Source organism: Clinocottus analis, unplaced genomic scaffold, assembly GCF_023055335.1.
Source record: "Clinocottus analis isolate CAN_PGR_092001 unplaced genomic scaffold, fCliAna1.0.p SCAF_9, whole genome shotgun sequence".
NCBI lineage: Eukaryota > Metazoa > Chordata > Actinopteri > Perciformes > Cottidae > Clinocottus > Clinocottus analis.
Window position 1 is genome coordinate 19,376,423 of NW_027176251.1, and position 24,542 is coordinate 19,400,964.

Sequence of the window (24,542 nt, forward strand, 5' to 3'; positions counted from 1 at the left end):
GACGACAGGGAGGGGGCATTGACATCCCATTACGATACAGTTATTGAGGAATAAACCGATCCTGAGTTTGCTGCACATAGGCCCATGTCAGCTTAGAGGGCCACTATTTAAACACAGCCAGCGGTGAAGCAGAGCTGCTGTGTTTAAGGACACCTGTGTGTTGCCCCGGAGGCTCGAGCAGATGCAGTGAGCAACAGGGCGAGCTGTGCTGTGCTTTTCCTGCTTCTCCCACTGACTGAGACAAAGCAGTAAGTGAAAGTGATAATCCCACCGCATGTCTCACTGCTGGTCAAACAGCCCTTATTGTTTGTAGGGACAGAACCTCACAGGTGGTGTTCACATCCTTTCTTTAAATACATCAGCTTGGAGCAGTCATTTACAGTGGAATTGTATTATTCTCAGGCTCCCTCCAACTGTTTTTTTTCTTGATTTATATACTGTCATTGGAACATAAAACAAATTTAAAACATGAAGTCGTGTAGCAGCTTAAATATAGAATAAGATCAATTATTAAGTAAAACATGATACTGTGTTCAGCTGGAGAGTAATATGTAATGTAAGAAAGTAGAAAGTAGCTCCAATGCCTTCGACAGTGAGGTCTGAGCATCATCCAGAGTAACTGTGACGTTGCTTCTACAAAAACACGTTCATGTTAAATTGTATTTTTAATCGACGTAATGAGATTACTTTCTCGTCCATTGTATGGCAGGCAGACATCTCAAAACGTGAACGGATTCAACCCAAACTGTCTGGATAGCATGGTTTTGTGATTCAAGAGAACTCACCATTGCAGTAGTTTAGAACAAAGGCATCCCATCACACGCAGGGTTAGAGGAGGTCAAGAGGTCTTGAATATAGTCAAGTAGCTGCAGCCACAGTGACGATCACAGAGATTGGTATCAAATGGCATTTGAGGTGCTGAGTAAAAATTCTAAAAGCGCTGTATTGTGTGACCTTGCATGGAGTATATTTAATAGACAGTATTAGAATGAGCCTTAATCCTTTATTGTCATATTCGCAGGTCAAAAAACTGTAGGAAGTCTGACAAGTACAATCTCCCAGGTACCATTTAAAAAATGAAGTAAAAAAAAAAGTATTAACAAAAGCCAAAAGGTACACAAGAACACAACATATATAAGTAATGACGTCATGATCCAGTGAGACAAAAGAGGTAGATTTCAGAAGGCCCAGGGAGGACTGGTCTCCTCCTGTCTCGTGAGAAATAGAGCTACTCAGGGACACAGCCACTTCAGTATTGGTCACATGTTCACAGTGGAGGAGAGGAGCTCAGCTCCCCCTACCTTGTTATTCCTCCAGCCATGGAATCTCCATCTGTCCCTGAGTGCCTGAATGCCTCCGCCCTCGCCAGCATGTCCCACCTCAGTGGGCAGACCGGCCAGAGGGGATCTTGGGAAGCTTAGTCCAGAGTTTGTCATGGAGTCTGAGCGGAATAGGAAGCTCATTGTAGCGCTGAATATGAAGATGAATGTTTATGTCCGATTAGCGATGCGTGCTTCAATCATGGGAGAGTGGTAATGATAGACCGGCCGGCTTAGCTCTGATCCGGCTGCAGAGCCGGGACACATGTACCGACACATGAGCCGCCTCCCCGATGGCACCCAGGACACATGCCACACTGACACATTAAGATAAATACTGTCAGAGCCCTGTGAGTATTGTTTATGCCTCCTGCTTAAGATCAACACAATACATGGATTCTTTAAGGTTTAACTAGCAGTGTCTTTTGTCTGTGCAGTTGTAAAAACGATTTTTTTCATGTCCCCATAATCCCAATTATTCCCTGTTATTCCCTTTAAATGTATTCTTAGACTGTCAGAAATCAATCAGTATTTCTAAACTGGAATATTACCCTGCCCCAAGTTTACTGTTTGTTAGTTTGTCACATTTCCATAAAAAAACATATACATAACATGATAGTTTGACACTGGACTGTTTTACCTCAAAACTTGTACGACTTCAGGTGTTTATGGAGGCCCACTTCCGCCACCAAAAAAAAACACAATTATAAAAACAACAAAAAAGTCATATTATGACAACAACAAAAAAGTCATAATTATGACCAAAAAGAATGTAGTAGTAGACAGTGATAGAGCCTGCGAGTTAGTGGTCGTGCATGTACAGCGTGCTTTTAGCTTATATTTGTGACAATGGATGTACGATGGAAGCCCATTTACGCCTCTCAACCCCCCAAAAAAGTGATAATTATCACAAAAAAGTCATAATTATGGCTTCTTATTATGGCTTTTTTGTCAGAATGACTTTTTCTTTTTTTTCATAATTATGACTTATTTTTGTTGTTGTCCTAATTATGACTTTTGCATATCATCACAAAAAATAAGTTTCAACAATTCTCTTCAGTCTCAGCAACAATTTATAGTATGAGGTCGACAGTGGTATTTCTATGGAATAGATATTAGCAATAAAGCTCTGTTCGATTTCATTACGTGTTAAATTGGTGAGTTTGTATATTTTTCCTTTGGTGTGATATATTTGAACTGCACTGCAGCGTGAATGATGAGCTCTTCCTCTCGCTGATCCAGGTCCACGGCTCGGTGGGTGAGCCGTGGTGGTTGTGGGTGGAGGATCCCATCAATGACCACATCTACCACTCTGAGCACTTCCTCCTGCAGAAGAAACAGGTTGGTTCTTTTACTGTCTTGGACCTCGGTGACTTGAGGACAATGTGGTTGATGTGTGTGTGTGTTTTTTTCTTTTCTTGTTCCTCCTCCCAGGTGGTAACAGCAGAGCCTCAGCACATAGTGTTCACCATCCCCATCTTTGAGCCGCTGCCCTCCCAGTACTACATCAAGGTGGTGTCTGACCGCTGGCTCGGGGCCGAGGCCGTCTGCATCATTAACTTCCAGAACCTCATCTTACCCGAGAGACACCCCCCACACACCGGTACACACACTCACTCACACACGTTTATGATGTGACAACAGGGATTTGTGTTGACTTGAATTTGAAATACACTACTGATACTGAGTCTGTTAGTCTGTTTCAGTACCACCAACAGTTGGTGGACTGACACGTTGAATGTCTCCAGCTGTTAGACTCCAGTTGCTGCTGTTCCTTGTTAAGAGCCAGACTGAGTACATCCATTACATGCAAAAGCCTTAAAGTATTATCAGCCAAGTGCTATGAAATTACCAAGTAAAATAAAGTAGCGAAATATTTTTCATTTATTCCGAAGTTGTCAAATAAATATGGTAAAATAAAAATCTAAATGTTTCCCTATGAAATGTATTGGAGGAGAAGTATAGCAACTTTGCTAAATAAATGAGTACATTCTCACTGCAGGGGATGTATTGGCCGATATTTCTGAAGCTAATTGCAGATGAATCAGTTTTAATGTGTATGCCGGCCTACGAGGTTGAGACTCGGGTGTCTGATCCCGGACCGCTCCGACTCTTTGCCAGATCCACAAACTCTCTACTGCAGCTGTTTCACAGGGCAGACCTGAGGTTTTCAATGGCTGCCCCTGCTCTCCTCAAGGCAAAGACGTCTACTGGTGGCCAAAATATACAGTGTTTTTTTTGTTTCTGCCACTTTGGGTTTAATTTAATAAACAGACTACTCTTGCCCCACTGTCAGTATTTGGCTTTCATGCATTAGTATATTTGTATACCTACAGAAAACCTAATGGAAAGCGCTGTTTATCATCACATATGTGCCACAAACAGCTGGCTCTAGCGCTGTGATAGGACTACATTCTTACGTCATGGATCTGATTCATAAATCCAGACCTATTCTTGGATTTTGGAATAGCCGTGTTCATAGTTATGAATGATGAATGATCCTTTGTTTCATGACCGCATTACCTCTTCACTGCGATGATTCAACTGTTAGACTGGCTCCTTAGATTGTCCTAAGGTCATCCCTCCTGTCAATCATAATGTTTTTATCTGAAAGTAGATATTCAGTGTTTTCCATGTTATTTTGTGGGCTTATAGTGTGGACAGAGGTCTTTATAAAACAGTCACGTGTAAAGTACAGTCTCCAGTTTAGGCTGCTTATTGTGGGTTGCTACAGTAACATGTGTTGTTGCTGAACTGTCAGTGCAGACGGATGTGAAACAGACGTCTTCGTCACTTGAGATGTTTTTTTATTATCGTATAAATTGGCCATAAATTGCGGACTAAACTAGCACAGACATGAATGATGGATGAGGCATTTTTTATATAGTGAAGGAAACCTAAGCTTCCACTGAGATCTATTACTGGCCTAAGCCAAAGGATACTTTACCTAAAATCAGCGACTATAACTTACAGTCAGCGGCTCACCACCACATAATGACTTAGCAGTTTGGAAGCTGCACAGAGACTTCTAAAGCCTGTGTGGACTGGATCTAATCCTCCCATACTCCACTCCTTCACTCCTCCAGACTGTAAGACAGGAAGCAGCTTGTTTTTTCTGACCACATTTCCCCTCAGTGAGAGCAGAGTTAATTATAGCATAAAACACATCATTTAATGCCTTGGCAAGTGCATTCTTCTTCAAAAAAGTCAAACATTACTTCTTTTTTTACATTTTTTTGACAACATATCGAAGAACGTCTTCCAGCCGATGTGACTGTACAGTAAACATTCCATTTCTGTGGATGTTGGGAAAGAAACACGTAATGTTTTCAGAGGAATGGATGAAAAGGGGAGTGCGTCATTAAAGCATACAGTAGGTCCTCGAGACGAACCCATCCAGAACTGGAAGGGCACTAATGCCCTTTCACTCAACGATAACGGAAGTGGAGAATAACTTGTGTATTGGACCCTTGATTCAGCTCTGCTCCAGGTCTGGGGAGACTGCGGCTCAGCGGTGAGCGGGGTCGTCCTCCAATCGGATGGTTGTACGATCCCCGGCTCCAACAGTTCATGTTCTCAAGCAAGACACTTAACCTTAGCCCCTCCCATCAGTGTATTAATGGGTGTGAATGGGTAAATGATGACATGTAGTGTGAAAGGGCTTTGAAGCACCGTACAAGTACAGTCCATTTAACATTTCATGGGTTCTTCCTTAGCCTATGCTACACCTTTCCACCAAGCTTTGTGAAAATTGGGCCAGTCAAACAAACCAAACCAAACATGTGATCTCCTCGGTGGAGGTGATTAAGCATCAATATTGTCGTGGTGCAGTTGCTGGGATTACCAGGTTTTTATCTTGGAGATTTACAATTGTGGAAAAAGATGCGTTCCGCCGTAGCCAACGTGTTGAAGTCTGAATGAAACGTCAGTGAACGGTGCCCAAGAGGGATTTGTCGTTAAATCAGAAGCAGGGCGAGGAAACCCTGCAGGTTTTCATCCGTAGTGGCACCGAACCGGATGTTTTGCAAGTAAAAACATCTGTGAGCCGCTCTGATCCACAAATAGTGAAGTGCAGTTTGAATATGAATGATGTGACGAGCTAGTCTCTTTTGACTTTTGCACGTCACCGAACGCTGGGTTGAGTTAGCCAACTTTTGAAATCATTTTACAAGAGAGAAAGACAGGGAGTTGAAGCCAAAATACTGTGAAGTCTTTTTTTTCAAACACATCTTGGCAAACAAATAATGAATTTAGCGTAGCAGGATTAAAACCAGGACTTACAGAAGGGCCTGGAAACCAAACAAACACGGGTACCTCATGTCTGTTGTTTAACTGACCCGAGTAAAGCCCTCATTTAATCCTATTTTCAACCCTCACACGACCATCTCTGCAGTCATACAGCTGTTGTCTGATGACATTACCTCTTGCTCATCCTAAAAGAGCAGACAGGCTTTTTTCAGATCTGTCCTTAGTTGTACTTTGTTAAAAGAATATTTTCTTTATTTCACTTGAGGAAGCGTAAAGAAACCTAATTTGTTTTCTTTGATTAGATCTGCACTTGCTGACACTTGAACAACTGTTTGTGTGTATGTATATATATATATATATATATATATTCCGCAGACACACTTTAATTGAATTTCATGAAAGTGCATGAATCATTGTGCAGGATGCAACGTTTCCTCAGCCACTACTTCCTTTAATGTCGGCTGCATTGTTGTAATCGGTGTGTTTCCTATACAATACAATATTGTGTGGTTGTTAGTGCAACAGCCATATTACACACTTAGTTTTTAGAACCTTTGATATGAAGGTATAAAGATCTCTGGCTCGCATACAGCTGAAATAGAAATACATTGTTTGACGCCTTTAATTTGAATCCTCATTTTGATGTGCGTAAAAGTCTTCTTTTTCCATTACTTTAACTATATACAGGAAGGATCACCTTCAGTGAATGTTTTTAAACATACTTCCTGTTCTGTAGCATATCAACTCTTTTTTTTCTGCTGCCGCAGTGAGTCCATAAGAATCCGGACTCATCTTCTCCCATTTCTCTTCCCCTCTCAGAGCTGCTGGACCTGCAGCCGCTGCCGGTGACGGCTCTGGCCAACCGGCAGTACGAGAGCCTGTACAAGTTCACCCACTTCAACCCCATCCAGACTCAGATCTTCCACACGCTGTATCACACCGACACCAACGTCCTGCTGGGGGCGCCAACGGGCTCTGGAAAAACCATCGCCGCAGAGATAGCCATGTTCCGGGTCTTCAACAAGTATCCGAATGCAAAGGTTTGACTCGACGGCTCCGTCCGTCTCACTGTTGGACTCAAGGGGATGTTTTGTGTCAGGGCTGACTCTCTTTTCTACTCGCGAACATTACTACGACACTGAAAACCCACAGCAACCAAGACCGGAGTCTGTTCAGTGCTCGAGAACAACAAAGTTGAATTTCACATTTAGTCAAACTGGAGGAGCACTACTGGTGATCGTATTGCGTTGTGTACTCGTCATCGTTATCAGCTGACCGTTCTTGCAGCTGCCCTCTCAAAAAAACAGACACACAGATCAGGGAAACAGTCATGTGGTCAGTTATGAGCTTATTTGTGGCTGCGAGCAGACCTTAGCTGGCACGTCATCCGTTTGGAGTTTCACAAACTCACATACAAAGGACTGTGTGATTGCAGTTGGAAAACACCAATAATTCATTTCATATGGCTGGATCAGCATTGTTGCTCTGCAGGGAAGACGGAACATTTGACAATTTTCGTGAAAAACACATTTTGGCAAACTCCTTCTGAACACTGGGTCCGATTGCTGCAAAGTTTTCTGTCGATCATTATTGGATTAACGTCATCTTGTTGTTATTTCGTTTAAAAGACATGGATCAATGAAATTCATAGAGGCGTGGGTTCCTACATAAATACACATAACTTCCAAACTATTTGGCCTATCATCACGAAATTTGCAGGATATTTCCACATGGCATCCTGTAACATACCCTCAAATGTTCATACCATTCTACCACTCGGGGGCGCAACAGTAAGTCTCCCATTTTCTGCATTTTTAGGCTTTTTTTTTTCAGGTGTTGTAACAAACTCCTACAGAAATTATGCGATCAACTTCACATTTGGTCATGATGATCTTAAGACCTATGTGATGAAAGACAATTGATTGATACACTACTGTTCAAAAGTTTGGGGTCACCCAGACAAATTTTTAATGTCTTCGCAAGTTCTGGTATGGAATATCCTTCACGTCTAAGAACAAGAACAGTTCTCTTTTTCTGGCCATTTTGAGAGTTTAACAAACCCACAAATGTGATGCTCCAGATACTCAACTAGCTCAAAGGAAGAACAGTGTTATAGCTTCTCTCACCGGCAGAACTGTTTTCAGCTGTGTGACATCACTGCACAAGGTTTTTCAAGGGTTTTCTCATCATCCATTCGTCTTCTAAGGCGATGATCCAACACAATGTACCATCAGAAGAGTGTACATGATTAACTTCATGTTATCTGCATTGAAAAAAAGACATGCTTTTCTCTAAAAAAAAAAAAAGTACATCTCTAAGTGACCCAAAACTTTGTATTGTATGTAGTGTAGTGTATTTTTTTTATTGATGTTTTTTTTTTTTTAATCTAGAATTTGTTCCTGACATGAATTTCCAATTTCCTTGTGCACCAGGGTTCAGATGTATCAACTCATGTTTTGACATTTGGGGAAATTTTCTTGACCTCTTGATAAGCATCACTTAAAAAACCCTTCACTGTTAAATGGAGAAGCAGTCCAAGTTGTATTATTAATAACCCCAGTGGGTTACTTAATTGACTGTTGCTGTGGAAAAGCCACCACCTAAAGGAATGCTGAGAGATGCTCCAACATGAGAAGTTGTGATAATAAAGTTAACATTTACATCCAACTGAGGAAACCTGCCAGTGTTTCTCTCCATTGAATGCTGTACTTGCTGCTGTGTGTCCAGGTGGTGTACATCGCCCCACTGAAAGCCCTGGTCAGAGAGAGGATTGATGACTGGAAGATCAGGGTTGAGCAGCAACTGGGAAAAAAGTAAGTGAAAACAGACTCTACTCCCAGAAAGTGATGGCTGGCAGAATACATTATGGAGCTGTCATATAAGATAAGATATAATGAGATAATCCTTTATTAGTCCCTCAGTGGGTAAATTACAGGATTATAGCAGCATTGCTCACAAGTAAATAAAGATAAAAATCAAGTAATATCAATAAACAGTACAACGATAATAAAACAACATTAAAAATTAACAATAATAAAAATATTAAATATACAGACGGTATGAAAAAATTGTGTATAAAAGTACTTAAACGTAATGGATATTGCACGTAGTAGGTACTGCACCAGGAGATGAGTGTTCACAAGTTTTCAGAGTGCTCAAAGTGATTTATAAAGTCAAGAAAAAGCCTGATGTGTATTTATGTCTCAATATATGTGGAGGTCCTGTAAAAATAAATATACCCTCCCATAATGTAAACATAGGAATAATGACAGAAATGAGCAGGCTGAAGTGTTTCCTGGTTCTCGCCTGTGTGTAGAGTGGTGGAGCTGACGGGTGACGTGACTCCAGACATGAGAGCTATCGCTCAGGCCGACCTCATCGTCACCACGCCAGAGAAGTGGGACGGAGTGAGCCGAAGCTGGCAGAACAGGAGCTACGTCCAGAAAGTAGCCATTCTCATCATCGATGAGATCCACCTGCTGGGTAAGAGCCCACAGCGGACCTGCCGGAGTGCCCATGAATGGGTTACGTTTTGTTAACTCTTTTTAGGATTAAAGCTCATGGCCAGTAGTTTGTGCCGATACATGGTTGCTTCCAAAAGTAGCTTTTCAGTCGGATCCAGAGCAGCCGTGCAGCTCTGTGCAAATATTCACAAGTTCACGAATAGACAAGACGCCTGCAAGAGGAAAGCAGGCTGACCTCCATAGGGTGCAGATAACAGAGCAGTCTCAGTAGAAAGACAACGACCTATGACTGTGGGAGGAAGCCAGAGGACATGCGGACAACATGCACAACTGTAAACACAGAACCCTCTCGCTGTGAGGAGATACATTGCAGCAGTTCGCAGGGTTCATACAGTGTGTGTGTGTGTGTGTGTGTGTGTGTGTGTGTGTGTCATAGGCTAATCTTTCCACTGCCGAATGTTCCATATCAGAAAATCCATACCAGCTTGAAGAAACTGTTTTACTCAAACATCTTGATTGGACTGTGCCATTATGTCTGCTTCCAGGTGAGGACAGAGGTCCGGTGTTGGAGGTCATCGTATCCCGGACCAACTTCATCTCCTCCCACACATCGAAGACCGTCCGAGTCGTCGGCCTGTCCACCGCTCTGGCCAATGCTCGAGACCTCGCTGACTGGCTGGGAATCGGACAGGTCAGATATCCGTCCCTGGCACGAGCACGCGCTGCAGTACTCGTCTTTTCCCCACATACCAGAACATAGCTTAGTAATACTTTTTCAGTGGATTGTCCGTACTTTGTGACTCCTCGTTTTTTGGTTAGACGGAGGGATCATGTTCATAAGGAATAGGGAGCTTGGCTTTGTGTTCAAAGAACCCTGCTGCGCTGAAGCCGGCCAGAAACCACAGTCTTTGTCCAGCTCTGTATTTCTATGCTTCATTTGCTTCCTGCCTCCTCATATCTGATTGAATGTATATAATAATAGCAATTAAGATAAACAGATACTTTTGGAGTTGGAGTCACAAGTTGTAGTTTATCTCTGTAATCATCTGTGTCTGGATGCCCTGCTTAAGTCCTAATCATCAGGAATGACTGCAGTGAAGTGGATGGATGCTGGAGCATCAGAAATGGTACACAGAAGACGTATTGATATGTTTTTTGACTGAAGGCCAGTGCTGATAGTGTATACACCTCCATGAACGCTCATGTTTGCTACAGTCTGAGTTAAAAAAAGAAAGTAATTCAAATCATATTATTGTTACATTCTTTTATATTGTCCATTCTTAACAGTAAACTTACTCTTTATTTTTTATCCTATTTTTCCTTTCACTGTTTAATATTACATGTGGTAAAATGCGTTTGTTTATGCATTGTTTGATAAAAAGCATTTAAAACCTTTTTTTGAAATAATCAACAGCCTATAAAACACTGAAAAAAACACTCACACATGGTGATTCCTACTGTTTCTGGTGATAATGTGAGCCACCATTGTTGGGTCAAATGTCCCAACATTTGGGTCCAGTAGAAGATGTCTCAGTAGCACAGCTAAGAAGCGGTTATGCACTCCATCCAGAGCAACAAGACGCATTTTAGAGTTGAATGTCCTGTTCACCGTGATGATCTCTGAGGTAAATTTATCTGGAGGCCCAGTCTGTTTGGCATAAAGAATGAATGTAGCGAACAGAGCATGTTTACATGTGTTTGACACAAAAGGCTGCTATCATTCCAGAATTATTTTTGTCGCATGTTATTTTCTTTTTTTGCCCCTTTAAATATATCCTTGAGTGTATGTATGTCTGCAATTATATGACTAATCACATTGTGCATCATCACAGACACATTAAGAGAGGCGCCATTGGCTGTCTGCCATCCGTTCATCTGACTGGCTCGCTGCTGTCCGATCCATTAGCTTTGAAGATGTCTGTCGACATGCAGCATCCCCCAACACAACGCACAACAAATAATGCACTGTACTCTTCACGACCGCCTGTGTTCTGATCACACGCTGCAGCATATCGCCCCGTCACACAATAGACACAGCATCAAAGGTTAAACGCAACACAGCAGAGTCCAGCAGGGGCCGGTTGCTCTGGGCCTCGGTGACAGTGACAGACAGTTTGCATTACAGCCAGATGGGGCTTCATGTTGCCAGCTGCTCACGTTAACCCCCTCCTCCTCTTCTCTTCTAACAGGTGGGTTTGTTTAACTTCCGTCCGTCTGTTCGTCCCGTACCGCTGGAAGTTCACATCCACGGTTTCCCAGGGCAACACTACTGCCCCCGCATGGCCAGCATGAACAAGCCTACTTTCCAAGGTACTGCTCCACGTCCACATGTGCTTGTGCTTTATGCACATTTATACATTTGATTTGTTGCTGGCAGGCTGGACTTCAACTTACTGCTGCAGAATTATTGGCATTTGTTGAGAGCTATTCAATCTTTTGTGTTATGTCAAAGTAATAATAATAATCCCATATGCAATCCATGTGTGTATTTCAGATAAATAAAGAGGGGCATGATTTATTTTTTTTAAGACCAGGAATCCAAAGTTATCCATCGTTAAACCTCACATTACGCATGTTTTCTGAATTTGATGGTATACCACATCGACAATTCTTCTTTAGCTTTAGTTTATAAAAGCAAGGACCGAATGACCTGATAGCAAAATGTGGGGAAGTCAGAAAGTATTGAGTGACAGACTAACACTGAATTTTATTTTTTTTATTTGTATACAAAAAGATACATATATAAAATAACACCAGTGTGTGGCAACCCCACTTCATCCAATTCAGATGAGGTTTCTTTCCTTTGAATGTGTGCTGCACCCACCAGAAAAGGCATTTTGAAACCTAAAGTCATGGGTCATGACAAATAGACAGTACGACTCAGTATGTGAAACTTGTGTGTACATCTTTACAGCGATACGGAGCCACTCCCCAGCCAAGCCGGTGCTGATTTTTGTCTCCTCGCGACGGCAAACTCGACTGACTGCTCTGGACCTCATCGCCTTCCTGGCCACAGAGGACAACCCCAAACAGTGGCTGCACCAGGACGAGAGAGAGGTACGCTAAGCTAAGGCTGTACTGTACGCTCACCGGAGGCTCAGGCAGAGCAGCAGATTCACTCTTGCGTCTGTGTCTACGCAGGATGCGTTCAGGCACTGTATTGGGAGTGGGTCACCCACGTTTTTGACAATGTACGAGTAAAACAGTAGACTTAAAGCGTGATAAACAGTAGGTGCTGGCTGCTCGACCTTGTCTGTTCACATTTAGCTCACGTAGGCATGTATTAAAGGGCCAGTTCACCTCAAAACCGCAGTGGTGGCGCCGCTAGATGGCGGACACAAGGCGCTCGCAGGATTCCCTGATGCTGCTGCTCAATTTCTCCGTGTAAGTGCCGGTTTAAGTATAATTACAGATGGAATTCCATCCAACTGGTGCCAGAAAAGCCAGTGTTATCCTCCATTATATAGTCTGTGCATTGCTTAGGATCAGTTCAAGATGGGAGCAAATGACTCCTCTGAGCTCACATTTGAAAAGTATGATAATATTATTATAACACTCAGATCTCCAGTACTGCTCTCTTACAGTGTTATGGTGAGGGAAGAACTATTGACTGGTTTTATCACATGCTTTTATAAAGTTGTGTCATCATTCAAACTTAAGCAGGACATCAACCACCAGCAGTGCCTTACCTGCTGTTCACAAAATGTTCGTCATCCTTTCCTCTAAATACACATGCCGTCACTCGCTGACTATAAAGGCTTACAGCAGTGGGATGCTGCTTTATCATTTTACTTTTTGAACGTCCTCTCGTGTTTTGGAGCACTAACACAAGCTGCTCTTCTTGAATCCCTCCCCACCAAATGAGCACAAACATATGGGGCCGCCATACCTGGCTTCTTGACAGTTCTATGTCATTGTTATCGTGTAGTTTAAACAACACGTATTGCATGTCTGTGTAGGGATCGCCTGCATGCTCGGGGCAAGTCAAATGCTAAGCTGGAGAAAAATGACAAACAGTGGTCCCTCAAGGCCACGCCTGATTGCCGTGGATGTATAGGAGATCGCCTTGAAACATGGATGACAGCTAATCACAGGAGCCTGATTGATCCGTTCTGTAGCCTATACAGGACACACCCTCTTTACTCAAAGCATGAAAATATGGATGTATATGTGTGATATGTGCTCTCTCCATCTTACGTGATCTCACGATCCCAAAGAAATATCCAAATGTAGTGTTCAGTTTGCCATTCACGGAGCGGAAAGTTAATATGAATGTTTGAAATTTGAAATAGAAATTAAATGTTTTTAGCAGTGCTGGCTCAGGTAGCCTGAAAACAGTTGAAGCTAATAGAAGGTTAGCCTCAAGAAGATTTGCTAGAAATCTATAATCAATACCTTTGAGGCATCAGGATACCGTCATTTCCATAAACAAAGCAAATGGCAAAGCTTTCACTTGGGTCATAGATCTGGTGTAATGCGCTGTGTTTTTAATAGACCCACACAGGTGGAGGGCTGATCTAAGAGGAAAGTATTCCTTATCTTTGCTATAATGTGACAGAAAAAGCAAAAGGCTTGTGGAAGCATTACTTGCTGACAATCATTTCAATCATCACCTTCTGTGTTAACTATTCATCTGCATTGTTAACTCAACTATGATGGATTGAAAATGATACAGTAGTATTCAGTTGTCTCCTAAACCCCGCAGACACACTTCTCAGTGCAAATCTGGCCCCGTCTCAGAGCAGAGGCCCAGCTCCTGTCCGTGTGTGCACAGCGTCCCCGGCCTCTGTGTGTGTTCTGCTGACATGTGCGGCCGCCTGCTGCTTCTCCGCGCCGGCCCGTGTAGCAGCTCAGCTCCCTGCTGTTTGACTGACAGGCTTCTGGCGATAGCTGCTTAGCTCTCAGCGGGGGTCACCCACCGCCTCAAACCCCCTCTCTGACCTGACAGCTCTTTCTTCCTCTGCTGCTGCCCCGAAGCCCCCGGCTCTCTTCTCCCTGGGCTGGATATTCACTCTTTTAGTATTTGAAAGATACATTGCAGTTTGAATAATTGATTCAATCAGATGTTATGAGTGTTTTTTTCCCCCAACACTTTATCTTCAAATTATGTATTTTTAAAAGACAAAGAACACCAATATGGAGGACAGAAACCAGCTGTTGTGTCCGTCTCTGTATACTCCTGGAGCTCTGCTCCGCTGGTTCTCTCTGGCAAAGCACAGGATTCACCTTTTTGACCTTGAACCCAACAGTTTGTCTTTTCAATTAATGAGCCACACGTCTGCAACTGAACTGAGTGAGACGTCCTTGTCTCAAACCTCGTCTCTTTATCTTCTCTCTGCGAGACACGCAGAGAGAAGATAAAGCTCCAAAGTTTGGCTACATTTTACTCCAGTAGATTCTGACAACTCTCATTGTCTTTTCTCTCATAGCATACTCAAAAAGAACCAGTAAGAGTCTCAAAAAAGAATCAAACCAATAAGTAGTATGGATAAAATCCCAGAGATACCTAATCCTTTTGCATAAACCCTTACCGGTGTCTTTGTCTTGGTTTTCTTGTTTGATCTATCATGTCTGTGCTCTGGTCCATCTCTAGATAGAGGCTATCATCGCCACAGTGCGGGAATCCAACCTGAAGCTGACGCTGGCCTTTGGGATCGGCATGCATCACGCTGGCCTGCACGAGAGAGACAGGAAGACTGTGGAGGAGCTGTTCGTCAACTGTAAGATCCAGGTACGACCTGCTGCCTAGATCTATACTGTTCATCTCAACTGACGACTTAACATACCTCCAAACAACGTTGCCCAGCCTTAAGCTTACCCTCCCCGAGTGTTGTGCGGCTTGAGTGATGACCATTTTATTGCAGATTTAATCCGTTCTATACTGCTAGTCAGCTTAAAGCTTTGGCCTTAGTCTGAAATATATATACACATATAATATTGAACTGTTGTGGGTGTGATGGATACATTAGATATGCATTCCCATTTTACTGATGTTATCCTCAACATTACACAAATGATACTAAATAAGTTTTACTTATTTTCTGATTCTTGTCATTTTACATTTTTCCTTTAGTTTGGTTTAGTTTCTGTGTAATTCCAGGAACTTCCTGTCTCTTTTCTCAGGTTCTGATTGCCACCAGTACTCTGGCTTGGGGCGTGAACTTCCCGGCTCACCTGGTGGTCGTCAAGGGAACTGAATACTTTGATGGCAAAACCAGGCGCTACGTGGACTACCCCATTACAGGTACGCAGACGGCGAGGTGTTTTCTCATTGTCTATGGGTTAAGAGAAGCGTTTTTGTAATGGCAACCTCTCAGGCAGTGATTTGTCCTCCATACATCATTTGACGCCCATTTCACATTTCAGTCATATCAAGAGATACATATTTATGGGGTTTCTGTAATCGACAAAATGTTGACAAAATTGTGACCTTTCCTATAATACTGCTGCCTCTGTGGTGTTGGCATTTCAGACAGAATGCCTGCAGTGCAGAGCATCCTGGAATAGACAACCAAGTGACTACAAAGAATCACTTGCATTGTTATTGCAGTTTATTTTAAGTATAGTGTAACATGGGATGGAGGAGCAGCTGTGTAGTGTGTGTGCTATGTGTTTAGATGTGCTGCAGATGATGGGGCGAGCAGGCCGGCCTCAGTTTGATGACCAGGGCAAAGCCGTTATCCTCGTCCATGACATCAAGAAGGATTTCTACAAGAAGTTCCTCTATGAGCCGTTCCCTGTAGAGTCCAGGTAACTGCCTTCCCCCACCACTGTGGTTATTTTTTTATATATATATATATATATATCAGTTTTTTTCAACCAATAGTCCACAACCCAAAGGTTTTCTAGTTATCCCTGTATTATAAGACAGGGAAAGGCATAACATTTCCATATTTACCAATGTTTTGACATGAAAATGCAGGAATTTGCTTAAAAATGTATTAAATTAGCAATTGATAATCAGAATTGTTGGTAAAGTATGTGTTGCTGATCAGCAAATAAATGAACCAGCTAATCTTCTTATTTCTGTTTGTGGAGGAAAGGTATTGAGGTTAGAAATCTAGCTGGCCGATAGTAATTAGTTGTCCTGTGACTGCCTGTCGTATCTCCAGCCTCCACAGTGTGCTGTCGGACCATCTGAATGCTGAGATTGCTGCAGGAACCATCTCATCCAAACAGGATGCAATGGACTACATCACCTGGACCTACTTCTTCAGGCGGCTGGTGATGAACCCGAGGTTAGACACACCACGTTATCACCTACGGCAGCAGATCACTCAGTTCAGGACTGAAGCAAGCACACATGCACACATTCTTGGCCCGCGCTCACAACCTGTTCAGAGGAGTGCCATGTTCTTCGGTCAAACATCTGCTGTGTAGACAGAGACCATTCCAGTACATTCCAGACTGTTGGTATTTGCACGGCTGTCATCCCACATTTTCCATTCAGTCCCTGACTGAGACCGAGCAGTAAGGTTTCTACCAGTAGGGGTCTGTAAAACAGGACACTCTCATTTGGGATTCTAGTATTTCAGGTCTATATTCAATGTCTGACCATTTTCCACAAAACAATGACAAAGGTTTAGTGTTCTGGGACTGGTAGAGAGCTTCAAACAGCAGTTATGGTTAATCTTTGGCTGACACTGGCCATGTAAACACAACATTTACATGGACCGGGGCCTTTGATATCATTCCCCTTCTGTTTCTCTCCAGACTGTACTGGCTCTCGCCATGAGTTGAAATGTCAAGCCTGAAAACTCACACTAATGAGACCCACCATTAAAATACTACTGCTACAAAGATCAATGGTTGAATTATTATTAGTGGTAGTAATGGATGTTTCGATGCAAGTAGCAACTGCTAGTTCAGATGGGATGTAGTTTCCCTCGAGCTTGTTCTAGGTCTGGTTCTCCGAGTTGGACAGGCCTGGAAAACCTCCACAGAGGCTTCCAAGAAGCATCCTGATCAAAAGCCCAAACGACCTTGTCTAATTGATTGAAATAGTTGTTTTGTTGATCGCCAAGTGTCTCTTACTACCGAACATTCAAGACCATGAGGGTTGGAACATAGATCTGACCCTTCAGCATCAGATCATGCTTCACCATGACAGGCATTACTGTGGTGCATCAATCTGCCTGTGATCTCATGTTCCATTTCACTCTTGCTCAATAACAACACTGCCAGATGCATAATCTTCTCCACAAATAGAGGAATCCATTACTTTTACAGAATACCATGAAGGTGCTAATTCTTATTCCAGCTATTTCACACTTTATCCAGTGGTTCTCAAATTTTTTCTGTCACGCCCCACTTGGGAGGAAGAAAAATGTTCAGGCCCCACCGCCCCAACAACATTGGAACAAAATGGTCCAACTTTTTGCGACTCCCCCATCCGTGCTTTTTTAATTAATAGATTAAGGAAAATGGAAATTCCTTTCAAGTAAATCAGATTGCTCCATCTGACAAAAACTAATAACATGCAATTACTTTTGTTAAAACAATGCAAATAAAGTTATATATGTGCAAAACATAACTCATATTTGGCAAAAAAGATTACCAAGGAAGCCGGTTGGATCCCTGTTTTCTCCCCAGAGTTCCATGTTGAAGTGTCCTTGAGCAAGACACTGAAGCCCCAGAGCTTCACAGCAGCACAAAGCTCCTTAATTGCTGATGACGGGTAGAATGCAGAGAATAATTCCCCCACTGTGGGATTAATAAACGATTCTTAATATATATATATATATATATATATATATATATATATATATATATATATATATATATATATATATATATACATATATATATATATATATATATATACATATATATATATATATACATATATATATATATATATTGTTAAGAATCTGCATCTCCCCCGCACCCCACCTGTAATGTTGCGCCCCAAAGTTTGAGAACCACTGCTTTGGTAAAATAACCATCACTGTGTAACACAACCCAATAACTAGGTGTATATGTTTTAGTGGTTCAACAAGTCTAAAGAAGTTAGGTTCCAGGTTAGTGTGAAGGGAATAACGCACCAAAAGAGTGAATTGGTTAACAGTGTTAAACAAATTATTAACCTATTAATGTAGGGAACAGATTGGTAAATCAGTCCTCACGATTGTTAAACACATATGTTGTTTTTTTTAAATATCTGGCAGGGCAATGTGTCAGATATGTTTGATCAACATTTATTGTCTGGTTTTCAGGTTGGGAAAATTAATTACATCACAACTGAAAAAGTCCCTTCTCAGTGATCAGAAGCTGATTACAGGTTATTGACTTGTTGTTATTTTTGACGAGTTACTTAAAAAATAAACAAAAAGTATTTCAGAACAATTCAGATTTGGTGGGTTTGATACTGGATTTAGATTCAATGAAATGCTACTGATCTCCATCCCATAGTGACTGTATCAGACAATAGTGGTTTTGATCAATTCTATGGATTCTTCAATAGTTGACATTCCAATTAAATGTAGAGCAAAGAAAATGTTAGAGGGCCTACATGGTGCAGCAGCATCCACACCACAACTGGACTGACTTTGTATTCCATTATTTGCACTTACAGTTGCCACTAAGTTAGACCCACAGGCCTTCCATTAAATCAAAACAGAATTTGGTTCCAGTATGACAAACATATTTTGCCTTTATCGCATGCTCCTTAATCAACAGTTGTATACGGGGCCCTCCTAAATTCTGTTTCACGTTAACTCAGATGATAGTCAACATCATAAATTTTGCCTCTGAATGCGCAGATCCCCCAACACTGTTATCTCCACGCAGCTGTGTTTTATATCTGAACAGCTAATCTATCACCGGCGCTTTTATGCTTTGATTTCCACAACACACACACACCCAATTACACACGAACACAGGCGTAGGGTCCCATGGGTATCGTAAACGTCTGCAGGCCGACTCCCCGTGCCATCAGGAGCCTAATGGTGATGATGCTAATGGCCATGACTTAATCAGACAGGCCCTGCTACCAGTAAAGATCTGTGAAATGTGTTCAGTAATAAAAACATTCAGCGCTTGGAACCGCGTGCTGTTAACATGTGGAGTGATGGGAATGAAAGAAATACTTAACATTAAACGGCCATTAAATTTGACTATTACCCGTCTAAACTGCTGCTTCCAGCCCACAAGTGAGACTGTGATTACTCCTCCCTGCTCCCAACTACACAATAAATGATCCTGTATGATGATCATGAAGATACCGTTTGTTTTAATGTAATATAAGAAGTGGGTGATTTCTTCTGAAGATTTGCATGCATTATGCAGCAAACTGTAAAATGACCTTATCTCGTAATCCCCCTCACCTGTTACCTGATTTATTGGTAGACATCCTCACTATTATTGCTTCTTTTTTCTTTACTTTTCTCAACAACTTAAAGCTCCACTCGGGTAGTTTTTTGTTTGATTTTAACATGTTTGGGGTCTATGTTCATTGGCATACTGTAGGTGGTTGGTCCTCGGGCCAATAGCCCTTCTTATTAAAGTTTATATTTTCTTCTTTTATTACGAAAATGCGCCAGCAAAATATGTGATGGAAGCAACATGTACTTGGGAAGTTGAAGGAAGTACACCAATGATTACATAAAACTTAACTTCTATCACAGCTTGTGCATATACTGTGTACATTCTTCTTTTATATATTGATAGAAAAGCCAAGTGGTATTTCACACAGTCACAAAACAAGGGAAAACCTGAGGAAAACAAAGAAAACAGTATTTTTTCTGGGAGTTTTGGTTCTGTTGTCATCAATGGACAAGAAACATGGCTGATCTGAGCCTCAGATTCAAGAGGAGGTAGGTTGCAGTGCACGATTGACAGAAGGAAACTAACAGGTGTACCGCCAGAAATTACACAGGCAGAGTGGCTTCTAGTTAACTGGCCCATCTAGGATCCAATGCTCACCGAGGTTTGGAAACGAATGAGGATACTTGTGGTTGAAATGACTTTCCTTTGCGAGGTGACTGGGCTCACCCTTAGAGACAGAGCAATGGGCTCAGGCATCTGCAGGGAGCTCGGTGTGGAACCGTTGTTCCTTCACATTAAAAGGAGCCAGTTGAGGTGGTTTGTCTTGATCAGGAGCAACAGTACACAAATCCTCATGGATGTAGTCTAATCACATCCAAGTTGGAGGAGACGACGGGGAAGACCTAGCAGGCTGAGGGATGAATTCTGTCTGGTCAGGGAACGTCTTGGGTTCCCTCTGGGGGACTCATGGACATTACTTGGAAAAAATGATTTGCTGCCTGCTGCCCTCATGACTTGGACCCAGATAAGTGGGGATTGATGGACGTGGCAATTTTTTTCATGAGATCATCAAATTATCATAACAAGTGTTTTTAAGAAATACTAAAAGCTCTTCCTTTTAATTGTTGGTAAATGGTAAATGGACTGTACTTCTTCCGACCACTCAAGGCACTTTAACACTTCATATGTATTCACCCATTTGTGCACTGATTAAAGTTATGCAAGGCTACCATGCAATGTGCTACCTGCCCATCAGGACTAACAATTATTCATACACCGTAGACACAGCCTACATGAGCGCTACTGAACCGCAGTCGCCCTTTTTGGATGTATCACCTACGTAGATATTGCCATATATATGCCAGTAACTCTTCAGGCCCACACGTGTACAATATCCAATAGATAATTCTTTATTAGTCCCACAGTGGAGATATTTGCAGCATTACAGTAGCAAAGTGCGAACCAACAAAAACAAGACATAGGTAGAAAAACAAGATCAACACAAATACATAATGAATGATTGTTCATATTGCATAGTGGATTGAACAGAGTATTCATATTGCACAATGTATACATTGGATGTATATTGCACATGAATAAATGAGTGAGGAATTGTCAGTTTTTGGTATGTGTGTTGTACCGGGAGCAGTGTTGGTTGTGCAGCCTGGCAGCAGCAGGAAGGAAGGGCAGCGGTTCCACTCCCTCACACACCGCGGGTGAAGCAGCCGGTCACTGAAGGAGCCGCACAGTGTTGTCAGAGTTACCTGCATGGGAGGGTGGGGGATGTTGTCAAGCAGGGATGAGAGCGATTTGTACTTCATCTTAGCTTTCTGAAACAAACAAAAGGAAGGTCTCTCGCCAAAACTGTATTGCAGCTCATACAGCAATTTACAAAGGACCATCATCAGCTGGTACTCGAGAACCACCAGATGGTCCTCAAAGAGCACATCGAGCACAAAGAACCACCAGTAATGTCCTGTGAACAGTTCTCCAACTTAACCCAGACATATTTTACATTACATTACTTACATTACACTGGTTTTTTTCACCCTTGAAAATATACCTTAAGGATATTTGGCATCTGTTTCTACCAGCTTTATTGAAACCATGCCTGGTCTCCTTCGCTCTTTTATTTGACTTGCACACACCATGCACAAATATTGGCATTATGAGCTGATGAAGCGTGTCTTTCATTACTTTACGGCTAAGCCTCATGTGGTAACTCTTACTAAGCAGTGCTGAGCATAGAACCTATTTTGTCTGGCCACTGGTTGTCTTATTTTAGATAATACTTTCAGGCTGTAGCTTTTTTTCACACCACAATAGTGTGTACCAGATTAGAACCGGCAATGCACAGAGACAGTAGTGACGAGCCATTTTGCTCCAACATTGTTGCCTTTGTGTTTCATTAGGCCATAATGAGATTGCATCATCGATCTCATTGAGGGGAAACCCCAGTCCCATCTCTTTGCTTCGTCTTATCTTGTATGTTTTCATATCCGGGATATGATGTTCACATTCAACTTAATATTACACTAACTAATTCTATCACTACTCAGGGGTCTACGGTGTTGTATTCATGTCGTTGACTGCTTCACATCCTTTATGTATTGACTGATGTACTTCCGCTGTTGAGAACAAACCCTGTTTTGTTTGTTATATCAAGTATTCATCACAGCACTGTTTATTACAACGCAATGTGGTCACACCGGAGGGTGGCCCAGCGAAGGTAAATCAACATACGTTCATGAAATAGATGGCGAAATGTAATATTCTAGCCAAGGTCACAATAACTCTGCAAGGTGACCAGACAGGAAAGGCACAGTTTATTCAGGAGATGTGTTTGTACAACGTATTGGTGACCCTTGTCTCACGATTGTCAGAAAACCCTGCCACGGCTGTGGAGCAGCTTATTCTTCTTCCTGGCCGGCTCACGGATGCTTCAACACACCTCAAAAAAGCTACGCTAGCTCCCTCTGTTTTGGACCCTGTGGCTCTTGTAATTAGCTAACCTTACAAACACTCCACCACGATACTCTGGAGCTCAGCTGTAAACACAGTCAGTGAGGAGTCATGGTCCAAGCAGTGGGATTCTACCTACAGCATTTGTGTCTGCTTGCACTCCCCGAATCATTACTCAGCACATGTTGAAAAAGTCCAACAGTCAATACAAGTTCTCTGTTCAACAGGAAAAATAGACATATTATTTCTTTTTAGTGCTTTTACACAAGGTCATTGGTGTGTTTTTATCAATCACTATCCTTCGTTCTGTGTTCAGTTATTACAGCCTAGAAGACGTCAGCCACGAGTCTGTTAACAAATTCCTGTCCAACCTCGTGGCGAAAAGCCTGCGGGAGCTGGAGTGCTCCTACTGCATAGAGATAAAGGAGGTGAGTGGGGGTAGTATTCTGATGTCATGTTATAGTCAGTGAAATGACAAATCTGTTTTAACATGGAATCCGGTTCTGGTTTGTCACATTTGTCCATTAATGCTCTAGGATGACCGGACCATTGAGCCACTGACCTACGGTCGCATCGCCTCCTATTACTACTTGAAGCATCAGACCATCGGCACGTTTAAAGAGCGCCTGAAGCCGGAGCTGCCCATCCACGAGCTGCTCTCCATTCTGACGGTGAGCACTATGAAAACATTGGCTCACTTGCTTTGGTTTAAACTGGCAAAAAACGTACAAGAATATTCACAAATCTCATTTCACACCATGCATTAGCTCGGTCAAGACTGTGTCTTGTCAGGCCGGTGGTAGAAATGATCCAAGGGATGGACACTAGGGCTTTCAAAATGGGACAAAAAGTACATTTGAATATGTGCATTATGTCCATAACATCGTGTCTTATCTGAATGTGAAAAGCATTTTTTTTTCATTGTTTTCTATGAAAACCTTCCTCACTGACTGTGAGACGAGGGACAGCAGGTGGAACTTTTGTTGGAAGCCCCGTTTCTATTAAATCCTGTCACTCGCTCTGAAAGCCCACAATAGACCAGAAGCGGCTGATTGGTGACATTGAAATAGTCATTTCACAACTAAAACCTCAACAAGGTGGCAGCTGACTGTAGAGAGACGGCTTGAAAGCCATTTCTATTGAATTTCACATTATAAAACATAGATTTCTGTTTAAAACGTAGCACGATACCAAGTGCGACTCACCCACATTTTTAGGCTTGTGTCTCCGGTCTCATCTGGAGCTCACAGCTCATATGTACACGGTATGTTTACGTGAATACAGTGATAGAACGCCTACAGAGCACGAGGACATGCATAAATGCTCTGCAACCTGAATCCAGACCAGAATAGAGCCTGCCTTGATTTCTCATAAATAGCTGTGGCACTCTGACACAGCTCCATTTGCTCTACCTTTGTTTACACAGTTAGAGTTGCAAATTCCTGTCATGTTAGAAGAAATGCTTTCTCCATGCATAGGTGTATTTTTTCTAAGTGAATGTCAATCAAATTTCTGTACACACAAAAAAAACATTAATTGTAAAAGCAACTATATGAACAGGAGCTTAGTGTTCAATGTAGCATTGCATCTCTGCTTTCAGTGTTTGTCGGTTGAAGGTTTTTGGGGTGGAGGGGTCGTCCTGAAACCACAGGGTTGCCAGTTCGATCCCTCCTGCAGGTCGAAGGGTCCTCGAGCGACACACAGCAGCCCCACTGCTGCTAAAAAATGTTTTAGAAATTATGCTGAGAATGGGAAGAGGACAAATTTTGTCTACGTATTTAAATGATGATTGTAATCAAGTTTAGTTGAAAAGAAACCTTTTTATTTAACATAAAGGCTGCTGTTTGAAAGACGTGTGACACCACTGAGAATCTGTCATCAGCAACAGAACACTCCTTATTATAATAAGTCATCAGGAAATGATGACGCCCACACACACTCTTCACTCCTATCAAATTAGCACCTTTGCCTGAGCTTCATTAACTCTCCTCAGTCTGTCGTGTAATATGTCGCCCGCTTCTTTTTACTCATTGACCTTGCGCATCCCAGCATCAACCTCATCCACAGTCTGGCTTGTGATTGAAGGGGTCAACATGAAACATGGTGGATTCACACCTATCAGTGAAGGGGGATGGGTTTGTATATTTATTTATTGATATATGTTCATGCTGCAATTCATCATTTCATTTAAGGCCACTATTGTGTACTACAATTACATTTTCTAAGAGCCATAAGTAAATGAAAATCTAGTCATTTTTCTCAGCGGGCTTTACAATGTGTACAT

At 42.1% G+C, this 24,542-nt stretch overlaps 1 protein-coding gene across 2 annotated transcripts in view; it reads left to right on the forward strand.

The window, feature by feature from the left end:
• The window catches only part of ascc3 (activating signal cointegrator 1 complex subunit 3), a 140,706-nt gene that overhangs the window by 101,981 nt on the left and 14,183 nt on the right, over window positions 1-24,542 (forward strand). For both annotated transcript variants that reach the window (XM_068569664.1, XM_068569663.1), the window contains exons 23-36: window positions 2,562-2,660; window positions 2,754-2,922; window positions 6,387-6,607; window positions 8,295-8,380; window positions 8,884-9,050; window positions 9,577-9,722; window positions 11,221-11,341; window positions 11,946-12,088; window positions 14,625-14,762; window positions 15,155-15,275; window positions 15,649-15,781; window positions 16,144-16,269; window positions 22,575-22,686; window positions 22,795-22,929. In XM_068569664.1, the coding sequence (XP_068425765.1) occupies window positions 2,562-2,660; window positions 2,754-2,922; window positions 6,387-6,607; window positions 8,295-8,380; window positions 8,884-9,050; window positions 9,577-9,722; window positions 11,221-11,341; window positions 11,946-12,088; window positions 14,625-14,762; window positions 15,155-15,275; window positions 15,649-15,781; window positions 16,144-16,269; window positions 22,575-22,686; window positions 22,795-22,929 (1,917 nt within the window). The remainder of the gene's footprint in view (window positions 1-2,561; window positions 2,661-2,753; window positions 2,923-6,386; window positions 6,608-8,294; window positions 8,381-8,883; window positions 9,051-9,576; window positions 9,723-11,220; window positions 11,342-11,945; window positions 12,089-14,624; window positions 14,763-15,154; window positions 15,276-15,648; window positions 15,782-16,143; window positions 16,270-22,574; window positions 22,687-22,794; window positions 22,930-24,542) is intronic.